This window comes from Plectropomus leopardus, chromosome 11, assembly GCF_008729295.1.
Source record: "Plectropomus leopardus isolate mb chromosome 11, YSFRI_Pleo_2.0, whole genome shotgun sequence".
Lineage (NCBI taxonomy): Eukaryota > Metazoa > Chordata > Actinopteri > Perciformes > Serranidae > Plectropomus > Plectropomus leopardus.
The window spans coordinates 5,457,457-5,475,147 of NC_056473.1; the positions used below are offsets into that span (position 1 = coordinate 5,457,457).

Consider the following 17,691-nt stretch of genomic DNA (forward strand, 5'->3'; position numbering starts at 1 on the left):
AATCTTTCTAAACTTTGGTAACATCAGTAAACCAAGTGTACTGAGCTACATATCTGTATTTTGCTGATTGCAAAATATTTGTATATTCAGAAACTAGTTAACAAAGCAGAACTCGCAGATCTCCTAACTTCATCATCGGCAAAATCTTCGTCATGATCAAGTTATGTCAGCCTAACTTGGTTTGCTGTAGTTGCTAACACTTAGAAAGAACAAGGTAACTTTACTTGTCATTTGTAATATTTAAAGTTATATTTACTTTCCTTTTTCAAGGTAATCAGTTTCCAAGATTATTTTACTAAAATCAACTTCTCCGGTTTAAGGTGCAGATGACCTTTTACTGCATCACAAAGTGTATGTTCCTGTTAATATACTGTATTTTTGTCATATGCCTTGAATAAATAACTTTCAGTCCGATGAATGCATGTTCTTTAACACTGTCTTGGGTTTTCTAATTGCATCTTTATTATTATCACAATTTCTTAAGTTCAGTATAGCAGCAGAAAGAGATTTTGCTGAAAAAACTCAAAACACAAAGTACAATAGATCACAAGGGCCATTTGCAATAGTAATTTTACACAGCAGTATGAGAAAATCAATATGTTGCAGGGCTATCCACACTTTTTGAGTGTGTGGTACTAAAGTCATTATAAAAGGCCAAACCAATGCTTTTACAGCAAACACTGTATGCACCTCAAATGAATGAAGTCACTAATTATCTTGAAATTCAAATACGCTCACACATGATCCAAGAAATGATGCGCTTACAATATGAGTGGGTGCGTTTAGCTTATGTGTGTGTATGTGTGCGTTGATGTTTGTGGTTGTAAACATGCACACTGTCTAGTTCCGCCTCCGCAGCAGGAACATAAGGAAGACAGCACTGAGCAAAATCGAGAGCGTGCACACAGTGGGAACAACGATCTCTGTTACCATCTCCATGTGGCTGGTCAACGGGTCTGCAAAGCACACACACACACACACACACACACATTAACAACTCACTAATGTTGTCATTTAGTTCACACATTGCTTATGAAGCGAGGGATGATGCTCAAGCACAGCACTCAAAGGGTTAATATTTTCCCCCTACATCAAATCATCCTTTATCTAATTTATAGTGAGCATGAGTGATTCCTTACCATGTATAAGTCTTAGAATATTGGCAGCAGTACTCCGCTGTTCCTCTAATAAAAAAAGAGAAAGTACTCAGAGTGGATTAACGACACTTTAACCCTTTGAGAACTGCATGCAGCTACGGGGGACTATTTCAGAAAGCAGCATTATAGCCAGATAACATGTGAAAGTCCAATCTGAAATGTTATTTATAACCAGATATTAACAGACATGGATAAATTATGCTCCCTTTTTTAAATTTTTTTTTTAATTATATAATAGACCATTTCACCACTATTATGTCATCTGGTTAAATTCCTAATCCTGCTTTGTGAAATACCCCATGGGCACAAGTCCACAGATAAGCTTTATGCTTACTGTCAAAGCTGCTGTGAAATCAAAAAGGGCTGCTCCTGGTTGCAAATTAGATTTAAGCACACGAGTAAATCTTCAGATAAATGAAGATGAGTTGCACACACTGCACAGGGAGTACTAGCTTGTTTCAGAGGCAGCGTTAAACTGCAGAGGCTTTGTTCTGTTAGTCGCACGCCAAACAGCACAATCACAAAGCAAAACAACAACAAAAAACTGACATTAATGGAAAATTTATACCCTCAAGTTCTAAACTTCATCATGCACTGGCCAAACCTTTGGCATTTCTGCATGTTCCTGGGATTTTCTTCTAGCTGGAGGGGCAAACAAAAAAGATATCTCAGATATTCTGTTGGAGATTTTGTGAATTATGTATTATAATTCCATCATTGTATTTAACAAAAATAATAGTAATTTATTCATGTGTTCTCTGAGGTGCAGCAACACACATTCAAGTCAAATTATAATTCTGGATCTTGTTTGCATTTTAAACTGATGGAAGTTTTTTTTGATCTTTAGCTCAGAATCTTTGTTTGTTTACCCCGGCTAGCTGTTCACCTCTGATCATCGATAAACGTGGCCAGGGATGCTCGAGATGAACTGACCTGCAGCGAGGAGCTGGTTGCTAGAGGAACAGGTCTCCACAGCCTTCCTCCTCCAGTTCTCAACCTGTGGGGGTTTACAGTGCAATCACATATCATCACTGGAATAGGTTTTGTGGCACAGTAGAGCATTAACAAATCCATCTTAATGTTTTAGAGCAGAGATACTCAACATATGCCCCCTGGCACTCATTATATGTTATGTTAAATATTACTAACTGCCTTGCCTGCTGTCATTATGCAAAAGTGCCCCCCCCCAGGCAGTAAACTGACTCCCTGTTTTTAGAGGAATATCTGAAAAGTTTGTCTGGGAAGGATTAGAGACAGGACGTTGTAGTGACCACCTTGTGTCTCTTACCTCTCTCTGATTGGGAAATCCATTGGAGCTGATGATGCGTTTGTAAAACTGAACAGAGGCTTTGGGATAGCGAGGCTTGTTTTTGTTCCTGAAGTCCACGTAGTACAAGCCGAACCTCTCGGAGTAGCCTTCATCCCACTCAAACTTGTCCAGCAGGGACCACGCGGTGTAGCCCTTCACATTGACTCCATCTTTGATAGCTGAGTGACACCACAGACAATGAGCTGAATACATTTGCTCCAAATTACCAAACAAAACAAAAAATACAAGTTTAAGCTCATTCACCTTTCAGCATCTCATTGATGTAGTCCTTATAGTACTGTATCCTCCAGTCGTCACACAGCTCTGTGCACAGCATCTTCTCAGAGACTCCGTTCTCGGTCACATAAATCATTGGGTTTCCATACTGAGTCTACATGGGGAACAAATCAACATGCAATAAGTTGCCTTTATGTAATTTTAATCAGGACTGCAGTGTGCTAAGATCATTTCAGCCTGTTCTGCATCATTCACTGTACGACATTAGTCACCTTGACAAAATTGAGCAGACGTCTGAAACCCCAGGGCACGGAGTAGAGCCACTCAGAGCCGGGGTCAGGCCACCGTGGGTCGACCAGCTCGGCCAGGTCACGGTCAGTGAAGTAGCTGCTGCTGCTACGGCCTGATGGGTAGTTCTTCTGGGTGATGTAGCGGGTGGTGAAATGGCCAATGCCGAGGAAGTCGCTGGTCCCTTTGATGTAGCTCTTCTCTTGGGGGGAAAATGTAGGCAGGCGAGACGTCCCGAGGCCCTGCTGGACGCTCTTCCTTCCTGCACACACAATAACAAGATGTTAAAGTTTTTACAATGTTAACATGTCCAGATTCATAAGCTACAAGACAAATGATCAGCAAAATATGCACTCAACACCATGGCTGAGCTTTCCTCCATGAAACTGCAGTGTCCAACTGACAGTCTCAAAAATACAGATTCAGATAGCCATGGTTTCATACATCACACATCTGAGGAACCAATCCTGTATATTGTTGTTTATGTTGTTTGCTGTTATATATTTTTCTTTTGTTTGTGGAAAGCCTTTTTACTGCATATAGTGTCTCAGAATTCCCTCTCTAATGTCTAAGATTACTTTTTAACACATCATATGAATGTTATGATTCACCTTAGTTCAATACTCATTTTTACTGACTAGAAAATGACCGCATCACAATGTAAATCAATGTACCCTCCCTGAACTCTTTGTTGTGGCCACTGGCTGCTTACTGCCAATGTTAATGAGCTCTCCTCTTGCCAATTAAAAAAAATGTTTGTTTTTCATTGTATTTCTCTCCATATTGTCTGGATCTGCAGCACTTTGTCTTTTTCTCCTTGTTTCTCCACTGTTTTCCCCTCCCTTCTTGTTAAATGTTTGTCCCCAGTTTGTTTCTCCTGTCTCTCCGTGTGTGTTTTGGGCTGTGCTAGGCTGACCTACACTCTGCTCTCCAGCTGACCTCCTCACACACCTGCAGCTCATCACACACCTGCTGACCATCTCCTCTGATTGCAAGCTACCTGATTTAAGCCAAGCTTTCCTCTGTGGTCTTCACCAGTTTTTTTGGAAACCTGCCTTAACTAGTTTTCTTCTCTGTGCCTCAAGACCTGCCAAACCCACCAGCCACGTCCAGCCTTGCAACAACATCTGCTAGACTATAACACATATACACTTCTCTCATATACTCTCTGTATACTCTGATGGCTTTTTGGCTGATAGGTGGTTATACTGCAAACAGCCAGAAAAAGATCCTCTGATGTCAACTTGACTCGTTCACTGTTCAGTCTGTGATGAGCCTCACTTGAACTTTTTTATTTTCTGGGCGCAATTTTGGTGTCCCCCTCAGGATGATGCCAGCCAGGCAGCCCCCTATATCACTTATGGCATATGCCACCACTGCAACACATTATTATCTTTATAATAACATAGTCAAACCAAAGGCCCATGTTGTCTATTACTGTTATTTTTAAACGTCATAGAGTGATGAGCAGAGTCGAAGGTGAGCATGTGTGTTTGAGCTGCAGGCAAGCGGCTGAGGGGTGGGTGAAGATAGAGGCGGCGGATCATTTGCATATTCATAGATCGACACACACTAAATGAGGCACAAGTCCAGAGTGTGCATCTAAGCCATAAAGCATGAAGGGATTTCTTTTTTTTTCATGGAAACACTTCCAAATCTGTCATTTTGATTAACAGAGATGTATTTTTAGGGGTTTAATCAAAGCCAGGAGAGGAACTTTAACTCACCAATGAAATCTTTCATCACTTGAGGGTAGTCTCCATGAAAGATGGGTGTGGCAAACCAGCCCAGGTAGAACTGGACGTATCTCTCAGCTGCTTCAATATCTTTCTGGTTGCTGAGGTCCACTGGCTCTCCCCAGTCTCCAGACAAAGAGATGCCAACCAGACCTGCAGGTGTCAACAGCACCTCTCAACATTTAGACCAGCAGTCCTGCTGAGAGGCAAATATTGAATTGAGTTACTTTATAGAGTTTTCTTTACCTTTTTGTTTCGCCCTCCACTGTGTATCATAGGTGTGCCAAACTTTAGCATGGGCCTGTGAAAAAGATTATTATCATTATGAATATGATTCACATTTCAGTCCAAAGAGGCACATTAAATAAGTGTTTTTGATAACTGAATACTTTCTCCTACCTTGATGATGTGATGGGCGGCTCTGTATGCTCCCGTTCCTCTCAGCTTCAGTCCAGGAGCATGCTCACCAGTCTCATAGCCTTCAACTGCTACAGACTGAAGCAGGTCAGCACATTATGGAGTATTAGTGTGTTAACAATTATTTTAGTAACAGGTGGAAGTCGTATGAAGACACTTTACCTGAGTAAAAGTGAACTGAAAATACTCCACAAAAAGTAAAAGTTCTGCATGCAAAACCTTACTTAACCCTTTGAAACCTGGATCAACAACACTTTTCTTGTGCTGCATTCAGGCGCCTTTCACAAGTATTTACACCTTTGATTTAGGTTTGACTTCTTTCAAAAACATGGGAAAAAGCAAACATGAAATGTCTTGTAAATTGAAAGAAATTAGTATATTTAGAATAAAAAATACACGGAAATGCCATAGAACTATAGAATTTATAATTAGCATAATTAAATCTCTGAGTTTATTTATAGGCACCTTTTTCAGGGCAATTTCCTTGTTAATTTATTTTAAATTATTTATTTATTGCTTTCCCATGTGTTGTTTTAGTTTTGTTTGTTTTTTTAGCTAATTTTCAGGTAATTTTCCTTTACTTTTTACAATTCTTTTGCTAATTCTGGTTCATTTTTTTCTTAAGTTGCTCATTTTTGAAAGAATCAAGCCAATTTGGCGTAAGTGTAAAACTTGCCGATTATTTATTTTGAACGTACCCATGGATTGTTGAACGTCATCCAGTACTTGACTCTGTTGCCAAATTTTTCAAAGCACAAGTTGGCAAATTCATTGAAATGGTTGACCATGCTTATGTTCTGCCATCCACCATATTTCTCTTGCAGGACCTAAAAAAGTAAAGAGTAGCTCATTAAGGACAAACAGTGTTTTAATGCAGACAGGCTGAAGTTAGAGATTATTTGCACACACACCTGTGGAAGATCCCAGTGATACAAAGTGACGACAGGGGTGATCTTGTTGTCCAACAGATGGTCAATCAGTTCATCGTAGTACTGTATTCCTTTCTCATTTACATGGTCCGCTGCAAATGGTTAAAAAAAAGTTTAACTGTATATCTCCTCAGGTTAAGCAATCAACAAACTAAAGTCTATGTGTCAGTTCAGCTCTAAATGGCCTGATTTCAAGCAGGTACTCACACTTTATTCCAGTGGGGATGAGTCTGGGCCAGGATATGGAGAAACGATAGTGGTTCAGCTTCAGCTCCTTCATCAGACCAACATCATCCTGTGCGACAAACACACACGCACGCACGCACGCACGCACGCACGCACGCACGCACGCACACACACACACACACTAGAGTGAAATATTCACATTTTCTTTTGCTCACCCTCTCCATATCTCACACCCCACCTGATCAGCCCACCTTGACTTTGTGATAGCCCTCACAAGAGGAGTCCCCGGTATCATTTTGTTGAATTTTGCCTTTCTTATGAGTGAACACATCCCAGATGCTCAGTCCTTTTCCATCTTTGTCCCAGGCTCCTTCTGTTTGATAGGCTGAACTGCCGGCACCCCACGAAAATCCTAAGAAATACAAAATTGTGGCCAACTCTTAATATCCCCAATCACTGATTCTTTCAAATATACTGCATTAATCCCACCAAGAACAAGAAAAAAGTGTTTACCACTTGGAAAAGTGCCATAATAGAAGGAGCTGTGGTCGTTCTTTGTCCAGTCGAAGTCCTCAGCCGAAGACAGACACAGCACCAACACAAACACATGACACACACTGAATGCAGAGCGGGGCAGCATGGTACTCCTGAGCCTGCAGCACAGTCACTGTCTGGTTCTGCTCCAGTCCCTCACTGACGCCTGCACACAGGAAAGAACCTTTTAGGATCTGTTATGTTGTAGTTGATGAGATGGGTGTACTGCTTGTAAAGTCAGTGGGTTACCAAGGAGAAAGTGGGCACATTCCAATGGCATTTTGGCTGACAGATAAGTATTCTGTAAACAGCCAGAAAAAGAGGTGAGTATAACCAGTATACCTGTGTATATCCTCCACTGCAACACTGTTTTTCATCACCTCTAAATTACAATATCCAAGTTATTTCCAACCGGGACACACAAACACATGTTTACACCTGTCTTTTCTTCAAAAAAATATAACAATTGAGATAACTAGAAAACAAAAACCTTTATATAATCGCAATGAACTGCCATCAAACAGTATGACAGCATCCAATGCCATGGACTACGGGGGGTCCCGCATCCCTAATGCGGAGCCAAATGCCCCTTTTCAAACTCAATGGAGTGTGAGCTCATCCTGCTGAGGCAGACAGATCCCATACAAATGATGGTTTCACCTCTGTAAGCAAAGTTAATGTTAGAGAGGTTGATATATTTACGCTGCACAATCACATGACAGTAGATGAGCCTTTCCACACATACAGAATACATGTGAATATGGGAACTTTTTATTATTTGACAGTCATAAGGAAGTTAATACTGTTTGTTATACTGTCCTGGTCCATGTCCAGATTTAAGTCCTCACAACTCTCAGAAGATAAACAGTTCACTTTATTAATAATTGCAATTCCAGGTGCTGGGGAGCATCATAACACATTTCAGTCTTGTCTAATAAGCCTGCAATCAGTGTGATACATATGCTTTATTATTATGCAAAACTGGAGACTTTGCACCACGATAACTGTGGGAATTTAAATCAGAAGGAGGATAAAAGCTTTGTCATATAACCTAAATAATCTACAGCTCCTGCAAGTATGAAGTCTAAATGTAATACACATTCCTGTTTTCCCCAAATATATTAATTTCTTACATAAGCATTCATGTTTCAGTATTCCTCCTGAAAATTATATTTTAAATCACATCACAAAATCTGTAAAACTTGCTTCCCAATCGGAAATGTACCGAATAAGACGTCCAATTACCTTATGAAGAATTCATTTGCAGCAGGTGTGTGTGCTGAGCCCTGGGTTAACTGGAGCCTCTCCTGTAACAGCACACCACGTTAGAAAGCTGTATATATCTATCGGTGCACTCTCTATTGTACACCACCCGTTGTAGCACCACCCTTCTCCAGAGCTGTCCCCGCTGTCCATGTGAAAGCTTATTGTGAAGCTTGCTGTATTGTTTTAGCTGTTTAGAAAATGCTGAATGGTTTGCAAGTGGAAAGTGTTTGCACTGCATAACCCATTTGCCTGGGTCAGGTTAGGACAATTTTATATATGCATTACCTTAATTGAAAATAAGATTAATCCTCTTCTTGCCCACAAATCAAAATTCAATGCATGTAAAAGCATAACGCGTGTCGGAAAGGATGTTGGTGCAGAAGTGCAAATTGTAAAAATCAAGTCAGATGAACCCTATGCAAAACATTTTATTTTGTGCTTAGAATTATCATCTTACATTATGCACACACTATCCTCTTATATGGCCCAGCCATACATTTTAATGCTAATTCTCAAAATTCACAATATGTCTAGTAAGCTATAAGCACCTAATAACACTGTCTTACTGCATTTCAGTGAGACGTTTCTCACAGAATTTGACACATAAACATGATGTGTTGTGGATGACATACCTGAAATCAGGCAAAGGGAGAGTTAGCACCACACACCATTAAACTGGAACTGTCACTCACTCCATCCAAATAAATTAAACTCCATCAAACAACAAATAAACAGACGTCCGTTTACATGTGGTTCTTCTCCAGCGGTGCAAATATCAAAGCACCACTAAACACTGAGAATCTCAGTAATCATCCTCCTCCTCATCCTCCTCAGGCCCAAACCCGAGCTCATTTTCATCTTCTTCATCATCCTCTTCATCTTCATCCTCATCATCTTCTTCCTCCTCCTCCTCCTCCTCTTCCTCCATATCAAAATCGACAGCAGCATTCAGTAACAGTTTGGTTCGATTGATCTCACTCTCATCATCAAGGTTAATGGGAACCTGAAACAAACAATGTTGACCATTTTTATGTGAAATCATCAAAAACATGCACGAGACAGAACATTAAATATAAACTGTAAAATACTATGTGCAGCTGATTTCAATACTTGTTTGACATTAATCAGGGGACTCTGGCATTATCGTAGAAAAAAAAAACTCAAGTCAATGTGGTAGTGAATGTCTCACTCAATGATCTCTTCACAAGGTTTGGTTAAACGCATTACGAAAAACAATTCTAACTACACCTTTGAAGTGATAAAGTCATGCTGGGAAAATGATCTGAAACCATCTACAGTTATGCATTTGGTTTGTCCATGCAGTAGTATGGCTCTGTGAGTTGTTTTTACCGACTTTTGGGAAACAACAGACACCTACATGACTCATGTAGTTGTAACTTCTGACAGTGCACATTTAAATGTTCCATGGGTTTACCTGATTGTGCTTTTAAAGTAATTGCAGCAATTTGAGTCTTAAACTACAGTTCAATCAGGATTGTGTCTCTTAGTTCGTGGTAAATTAAATGCTGGTGTAAAGTGCATAAGCAGTAGAAATTAGTGGTGTTAGTAATTTAGAGGTAAAAAAACACAACATACAGTTGTCTAGACAAGTAAAATCATCCATAACATTATTAATGAAGTAAACAAAGAATAAATGCTATTATGAAGCAATTTGTTTTAACAAGCTTCCTATGAAGGCTATGTATGTTTCTTAGTATAAAGTAATTTGATTATTCTCCACAAAATAGGAGATTTAGGAAACCCAACAAACTATGATTACTTAGCTATGTTTTTACAAAAATAATAACAATTGATAGGACTTATACAGCACTTTTCTAAGCACTCAAAGATGCTTAGTTGCAGTTGTACTGTATTATACATTATGTTTTTCATTCACACATAAACATGGTTCGCCCTGGTAAAATGACTTACCTCAGCCTCTGGGGAAGAGTGTTCAGAGGCTCCCTCTTCTGTTTGAGCACTGATGATGGATTTCAAGGCCCCTTCTTCAAACTGAAACGCAGAGTAAACACAGCGTATAAACCATATGTAAAACAAGCACAGACACAATCCCCATCACTCTCATGCTTTGGCCTCTTACTCACCTTCAGTCTGTTCAGCTGGTCTTGTAGCATGACTTTAATTTTGAGGAGAGTCTCCTCTTCCTTCTTCAGCTCCTGCAGACGGCTGTGCATCTTGACTGGTACTGCTGAAGTCAGACCATTCCTCAGCACTGAGGGGAAGACATCAGTAATCCGGGATACAGTGGCACGTCAGATATTATGTTGATTACAAAGGGTGTTTTCAAAATGTCTCTGCTTTATGACTTGTGTGGAGCAGACAGTATCCTCATTGATCCTTTAACACCTGAATCAATATCACTTTTCTTCACTAGCATTTAAACCGGTGACACCTTAAGAAAATTAGTTTGATTAGTGAAAACACAGGAAAAAACATAATGACATAACAATAATATTAATAATAATAATAAGTAAGAGGTGACAAGGAAATGATCTGAGAATGATCTGGGGGAACTTTAAGATTTGATCATAAAACTGAGGGAAAATGTCAATAAACTATATTTATAACTCTCCTAAATAGACATCTAAAAGTATGTGACAGACAAAAGATTAAATATTTTGGCACTTCGGGTTGTTTTCTTTCTTTCTTTTTGTTTTTTTATTTTCAGGTAATTTTCATTAATTTCTTGCTATTTTTTGGACCATTTCTTGTTAATTTGCTCGTTGCCCTCCCATATTTGCAGTTAGCGTTTAACTCTTTGAGGAGTCTTACAAACATGTTAGACCAAACTGCGAGGAAAATGACGGAGGAATCTAGCTACTTTGCTGTTTCATCCCGTTACTGTCCCACTTATTTAGATTTCATTTAACAATATTATAATTCATCAGCTCTGTTTATCAGCCACTGTTGGTAGCTAAAATGAAGTATTTACTACTACAATATAATCACAGCAGATCGACATTTTATCTCACTAGCAGCACAGATTATGTCAAATTCAGAAAATGGTAAATAGACAAAGCTGTTATTACTGGCTACGGACAATACTTTAGCTAAATAGCGGTACCCCAAAAATGATACTTTTCCTCCCACACACATGCAGATATAAAACCCAAGTTGAGACAATTACCTCTGTGTATAGACTGAGGCTACAGCTCCATATTCAGGTTGAAATCGGTGATATTTAAGACAACGTGCTCCCGACAGCTTTTGTTTTGAGACTGATAGCTTAGCTGTTGTGCTACAGATACAGCGGTTAGCTAAAGTTTGCATCCTGTGGCTATGGCGTCACTACCGGGCTTAAGGTGTCTTTAAGTGCTGTCGAAAATTTCGGCGTTACTCTCGGAAACAAGCGATGTGACTATCAGGTATGAGTTTTGTGAGAAATAAAGACTTACTGTTAACATGGGTGTACATTTTTTTTGGGGGGGGGCAAAACCCATCAGTATTTAATTAATTAATTATTCTATCAGTAAAACATTCATTTGGACCCAACTGTCACAGAAAATATATTTATTTTAATACTTAATAATCTATTTTGCAACTTTAGACTCACATGAAACTTGTGGTTCAAGAACAATTGATGATGCCTTACTGGTTGTATTACTACGACGGAGGATTAGGGCCACATTAAGGGAAAAAAAATTAATTATTTACAAGATTAAAGTCATTAGTTACGAGAAAAAACTCATTATTAACGAGAAAAAACTCATTATTTATGAGAATAAAGTCATAATATTCAAACCTGCTGCTTTTGGAGATACTTGTTAACATGAGGGCTACGGAGGATTTGTTTCTTGAGACACAACGAAACCCCTCTGAATAGCCCGTAGATGCATCCAATGATAACCCTGCAGTTGACCAGTTCAGCCATTTCCCCCTCCAGAAAAGCAGCAACATCCTCCAAGTCCGACTGGTTCTTTCGCCGGAAAAGATGCAATTTCTTGCATATTCTTTTTAAAGTCCTGATACTTATGATAATGTGATGCTGATGTGCCATCAGATTAAGTATCTCCTTGTTTGTGAAACCTATCCTAAAATACAACTCAACCAAATCCTCCGTAGCCCTCATGTTAACAAGTGTCTCCAAAAGCAGAAGGTTTGAATATTATGACTTTATTCTCAGAAATAATGACTTTTTTCTCGTTAATAATGAGTTTGATCTCGTTAATTATGACTTTTTTTCTTGTTAATAATGACTTTTTTCTCGTTAATAATGAGTTTAATCTCGTAAATAATGACTTTTTTCTCATTAATAATGACTTTTTTCTCGTTAATAATGAGTTTTTTCTCGTAACTAATGACTTTAATCTCGTAAATAATTAATTTTTTTTTCCTTAATGTGGCCCTAATCCTCCGTCGTAGTATTACACTTTTTGGTTCTGCTGTTATTTTTGTCAATTAGTTGCAGCCCAAAACAATCCACAACTCACGTAACTATCCCTTTAAGACCAGAAAAACGACTTCACGCGAAGCACCTGAAGGCAGCAGAGGACCGTTGATCTGGCGACATCTTGTGGTGAAAAGACGGTAATGGCGGCCCTGCCCTTTGGGTGAAAAGTGAAATTGTTTGATAATTATTTGAACAAAATGTGGTTGTAAGACGGTAAGAAAACCTAAAATTGTTTTTGCAATGTACGTCAATTACGTAGCCAAATAAATATTTGTTAACAAACCATAGCAATAGTAGTTTAAGGTACTTTAACAGGTACCCCGCAGTCCTCCAACCAGGTAGACATTTGTTAGCTAGCGGTGCTAATTAACATTAACGTGTTTTAACGCAGCTCTGTCTTTCCAGGCGGTTGTCAATGGCCGTCCTCCTTTTCAAGGAATGGTTTGAAGTGGCAGGTGTCAACTTTACGGCACCAGGAAGCCTAATTTGTAACAAATGTAGTTCATGGTGTTAGTCTCCCTCATAAAACATAAGGGTCATACTATTGGAAGGCAAATAGGCCTTAAAAGCGAGGTCTGTTTGCTCCCTCACCAGACTGTATGCTGGCTGTAACCGAGCTAATGTGCAAGGTGTAAATTTGCCTTTCATGCCAGCGTGACCCCAGTGGCTTTAGTTTATGATTAGCAAGACTAAAAGTTGGTGACACTAAAACAATACAAGTTTGTAAATATGCTTGGAGGATATATTTGTTAAAACAGATTTCTGATCATATTTGGTGAGTTTTTAAGCAGTGTATGCATGTTAAGGAAGCTGGAGTTGTTTACATGGCACAGGGACACCCACAATTCAATGCATGCTCAGTGTTACAGTGATGGAGCATTGCCTTTTTATCAAATATATGAACTCTGACAGTTCTTCAAGTCTAATTTGCAAACGAGTGTGCAAATAATCTCTAACAAAAGGTAAAATACTCCTGTAGACTACTTGTCCAGTAAATCTGAGTTGAAAGTAGGACTTGGATTATATAATAATACATGAAAGTAGGACTTTCATTTTGATTAAATTAATGGCATTAACACTATAAATTAATGCGAAAAAGGGAAAAACTGGTACCTAGATTCACCAGAATAAACGAAATTCAGTGTTTGATTCTAACACGTTTCTGGTAGAGGATCCCTCTCCACAATAAAACATGAAAGTAGCAGAGAAATTTTATTTTGACAAAAAACATTTACACTAAAGATTCAGCAGTAAATACTAAAATTGATGCGTAGTTTAAAAAAAATCGGTAGAGGACCCTAAACCCCAATTTTTATATTTGTCCATACCAAAATAAAACATGAAAGTAATAGAGGACTTTTATTTTGACAAAATTAATGATATTTACACCCTATATTGATGCATAAAAGGAACAAACAGTCCATAAAAAATCACCAGAATGCACAAAATTCAGTGTTTGATGCTTAACCTCAACCCCCAACTGGCATTGTTTTTATGGCATAGAAACACCTCCAGTTTCCATACTTGCTCAGCCCTCTATGTTTATTCAAGTACCTGAGCTGCCCTAGAAGCAGATATTCAGCAGTCTTGCATTTTACCTAAAAAGTCTCTCCTAAATCCCCCAGTATACTGAAAGGGAGCAAGGTAGGTAATGAATTCAGTGAAAACTCAAATAAATCACAGATGGAACTCATTGATGTGAACATGATCTGAAACTGCTCTCAATCAGTCTTCAAAAAATGTTAGAAGAGCCCATTAGGTTCTTTATAGGACTCCTTGACTAAGTCCATCCAGATGTGTGCACTGATAATCACAGCACGCAGGCACAACTGGAGACTAACAATGGAGCTCAGCCAAAAGGAGAGACATACCTGTTTCTGTTCACACACACATGAAAACAGGACTGCTGTAAGACGTAGATTCCTCAGATTTCCTAAACCAGATGTTGTCTGTTGGTGTGGTACTAGACAATAATTCTAACAATGCGGGTCATTATTACGTGAGATGAACGTGTTAAATTTTATGTCTAGAATTTTGTCAAAGATATTGCTTGTCTGATTGTTGAATTGCTTTATTCTAAATATTCTGTAACCAAAATATGTTATTATCCCAAATGTTGACTTGATAATAACTAAATTACTAATTATTTTTTTATGGTTTATTTGAACATACAAAAACAAAATACACAACCAATGAGTAGAAGACATTTTTAATCATGTAAAAAAGGAAAATAAATAAACAGATAAAGAGAAAAAAGATAAAGAAATTAAAATTAAAATAGAATGAACAAATAAATAGGTGGGAAAAAAGAAAAAAATGTCGGTTAATTAGATAAAAAATAAAATAAAACAAGAGTAGAAAATAAGTATAGAGCCAAACAAAAAATACATTGTGTAGACAAGGTTATTGCTAATTTATATTTTATCAGGATGGGATATGGTTCATTTACCCTGGTGCAAAGATCTTAATGGTCATCCTACCTATGAATCTTCATGCTTTTTGTTTTAGCTCATCTGTAAACTGCTCTGCTGTTTTGATGTCTGGACCTTTAATTTCACCTTGAAGAAACACTGTATGTTGTCTGTGCTTCAGGTGAGAAGCAGAGGCTGCCCAGTAACATTACTGGAAACCAAGGAGCGCTCCCTGACAAAACACAGCAGCGAAGGGCAATAGAAGCTGACAAGAGGGTGTCCACATGTCTCTGATACAGGTTTGATATCAAGTTTACATGTAAATAGTCCTGTGACTTGTGCTGCTTTGAGCTGTGCTACAAACAGGCGTGTGTATATGTTGATTTTAAAGAACTTAACAATCATTGCTGCCAGAATTTGTGCACTATATTCTGTCATACTTTGTCTGAATTATCTTAGGGAAAAATTTAACAAAACATCCAGTTCATCAGTGACTTACAATAATGATTTTTTATCATATCATTGAATTTAAAAACTCAATTGCATTGTAAAACAGTTGTATGTAAAATAAATAACTTCTGGCCCTTTTAACCCTTTGAAATCAGCACAAATTCAAAAACATGGGAAGAATGTAGTAAGCAATGAAAGAAGAAATAAAAAAGTAAAAGAAAATGGGCTTCCCAGTGGAGCGGGTGCCCCATGCACAAATGCTATTTCCTAGCCGCAGCGGCCCCAGGTCCAAGTCTTACCTCAGCCCTTTGCTGCATGTTTTCCTGTCTCTCTCCCTCTGTTCACTCTAAAGTCTGTCCTTTCCAATAAAGCTGAAAAAGCCTAATGAAAAATCTTTTTTAAAAAAGTTCAAGAAAATTACCTGAAAATTAATAGAAAAATATGAAAAAGAAAGTAAAAACCAAACAAACAAGGGATGCTCATTGTCTTTTTCCCATGTTCTTTGAGAGAAATCGCACCAATTTGTTAAGGGTTCAAAGGTTTAAATACTTGTGAAAGGCGTCTGAAAGCAGCACAAGAAAAATGATGTCGCTCCAGGTTTCAAAGGGTCAGTGACTACTGTTCTACAAAGTATCGTACACTGTATTCAGAGATGAATTTTTGTAAAAAAAAAAAAAAAAAAAAAAAATAGACTTTTTTTTTTGCAATCTACACCACTTACTGGCAGTTTGCAGTTTAAATGCATCTATTTCACAAATCCTTCCTACACACACACATGCAGCAAGGTGGTACTGCAGGGTCAGTCATGTACAGCTGTAGAGCAATTTGGGGGTTTGGTGCCTGTCACATGGCACCTTGTGCCCTTGGTGTATACAGGTCTGTACAGTGACCTAAAACCTGTGACCCTTCGGCTTCCAAGCCAAGTCCCCACAGCCTGAGCGACTGCTGCCTATTTAATCATTTAAACCTATGTTTTTTTGTTTTGTTTTTTTTTTTTTTCCAAAAAAAGGGTCATGATCCTTGCAATGAAATTAAAGTCAGACAGTGATGCTTCTGATGTCTTTGCTTCCACTATTTTGCGGCTTCAGAGGGACATGTGTGTTTGTTCAAGTGTTTGTTTTTATGATAAGTTTAGTTTTAATGATGTATTAAATTTCACCAAATAGGGATTGCCCACCATGATTGACAGCTGTGACAGCCAGTCCATGCACTCATGATTAGTTGGGCTGATTGGGATTGGTTGGATGGTTGTTTTGGCGGGAACTTCCCCACTGCACATATCGCTACAGTGCAGACTTCGTCTCCGAATGACGTCACCAGAGCAAGGTGGCAGCGGCCATATCTGGAATATTTTATCTTCACTTAAGCATAGCGGGGGTTAGTGGGGGTGCATCTTCCATCTTTATATACAATCTATGGTTGGCATTAAACCTGTGTTGTCAACTAATAGACTAATTGTCTGTTTATTACAGCACTGTACATTTGGCGAGTTACGGTATGCGACCATGTACAAGAACATTGTTGTTTTAAGAGCCAGGCACATAGTGGGCCTTGGGAGGGTGAAACTGGAGCTGTGTGTCAGTATACTAGAGACCTAAAGGATTTGGGGGTCAGACGAAAAGGTGCTCTGAGGCCTGCACCCCACTATCGCAGCTGCCACTCTCCCAGCACACACACGAGAGGCCCCACTCTGGCATGAGGGTTTTACTTGGAGCTGGTTTCAGCAGCTCGGAGGTGGCTAATACTGCACAGTTATCACCCTGCTCCTTGAGAGCCACAGTTGCTTTTACCTTGTCATCACAGAGGCTCTGTTGCTGCTACATTGCAATTTCTCCCCAATCAAAGCCCTCCTTGGCAGGGTTGAGCCCAGTGCTGAGGCCTGGTGGCAGCTGAGGCCGGGGCTCAGTCGCCCTGCGTGCCGCTGCAACTGGTGGTCTGCTATGCTTGTGCAGCGTTTGAAGGTGCTCCCACCGTCTGTGGAATGCAGCGCTGGGCATGTTGGACGAGGGGCCTCCCAAAAGGGAGAGGAGAAAAGGAGGCGGGTGAACTCAGAGAAAAAGAGAGAGAAGAGGGGGCTGACCTTTGAACAGTGCCGTCAGGAAGTTATGACTCAATTTTCAATCGTGGCAGTAAAACACAGAATAAAAGCATGGAAATAGAGGAGGGATGAAAGATGAAGGAGCAGAGAGGGAGGGAAGATGATGACGCAGATTGTAAGGTGAGGCCCAGAGAGATAAGACTATAAAACACAAGTGTGTGTGTGTGAAGTCGATGGAGTCAGTGAATCACTGGGTAATCATGGGTTCTCTTGCAATCACAGCTGAGGAAAACCAGTTCATGGCCAGCAGTGCTTGTCATTT

At 39.2% G+C, this 17,691-nt stretch overlaps 2 protein-coding genes across 4 annotated transcripts; both read right to left on the bottom strand.

Moving 5' to 3' along the window:
* Positions 1-446: 446 nt before the first annotated feature.
* On the bottom strand, positions 447-6,939 carry lctlb (lactase-like b). Of its 3 annotated transcripts, XR_006106299.1 has the most exons (15): positions 6,773-6,939; positions 6,511-6,671; positions 6,281-6,368; positions 6,056-6,165; positions 5,843-5,971; positions 5,127-5,222; positions 4,974-5,028; positions 4,719-4,880; positions 2,976-3,253; positions 2,731-2,857; positions 2,446-2,645; positions 2,091-2,154; positions 1,726-1,799; positions 1,140-1,184; positions 941-956 (listed from the first exon to the last, which is right to left on the bottom strand). XR_006106299.1 is itself a non-coding variant. In XM_042495568.1 (14 exons), exons 1-14 carry the CDS (start codon positions 6,897-6,899, stop codon positions 841-843), a joined length of 1,758 nt encoding a protein of 585 aa, XP_042351502.1. In that variant the 5' UTR covers positions 6,900-6,939; the 3' UTR covers positions 447-840. The 3 variants fall into 3 exon arrangements, 2 of the variants coding, with proteins under 2 accessions (XP_042351502.1, XP_042351503.1); XM_042495568.1 differs by lacking the exon at positions 1,726-1,799 and having other exon boundaries at positions 447-956; XM_042495569.1 differs by lacking the exons at positions 1,140-1,184; positions 1,726-1,799 and having other exon boundaries at positions 447-956.
* Positions 6,940-8,469: 1,530 nt separating this feature from the next.
* On the bottom strand, positions 8,470-11,326 carry snapc5 (small nuclear RNA activating complex, polypeptide 5). The gene is made up of 4 exons (XM_042495571.1): positions 11,208-11,326; positions 10,165-10,292; positions 9,992-10,072; positions 8,470-9,062 (listed from the first exon to the last, which is right to left on the bottom strand). The coding sequence occupies exons 2-4, from the start codon at positions 10,252-10,254 to the stop codon at positions 8,862-8,864; spliced, it is 372 nt and encodes a 123-aa protein (XP_042351505.1). The 5' UTR covers positions 10,255-10,292; positions 11,208-11,326; the 3' UTR covers positions 8,470-8,861.
* Between the last annotated feature and the right edge of the window lie 6,365 nt (positions 11,327-17,691).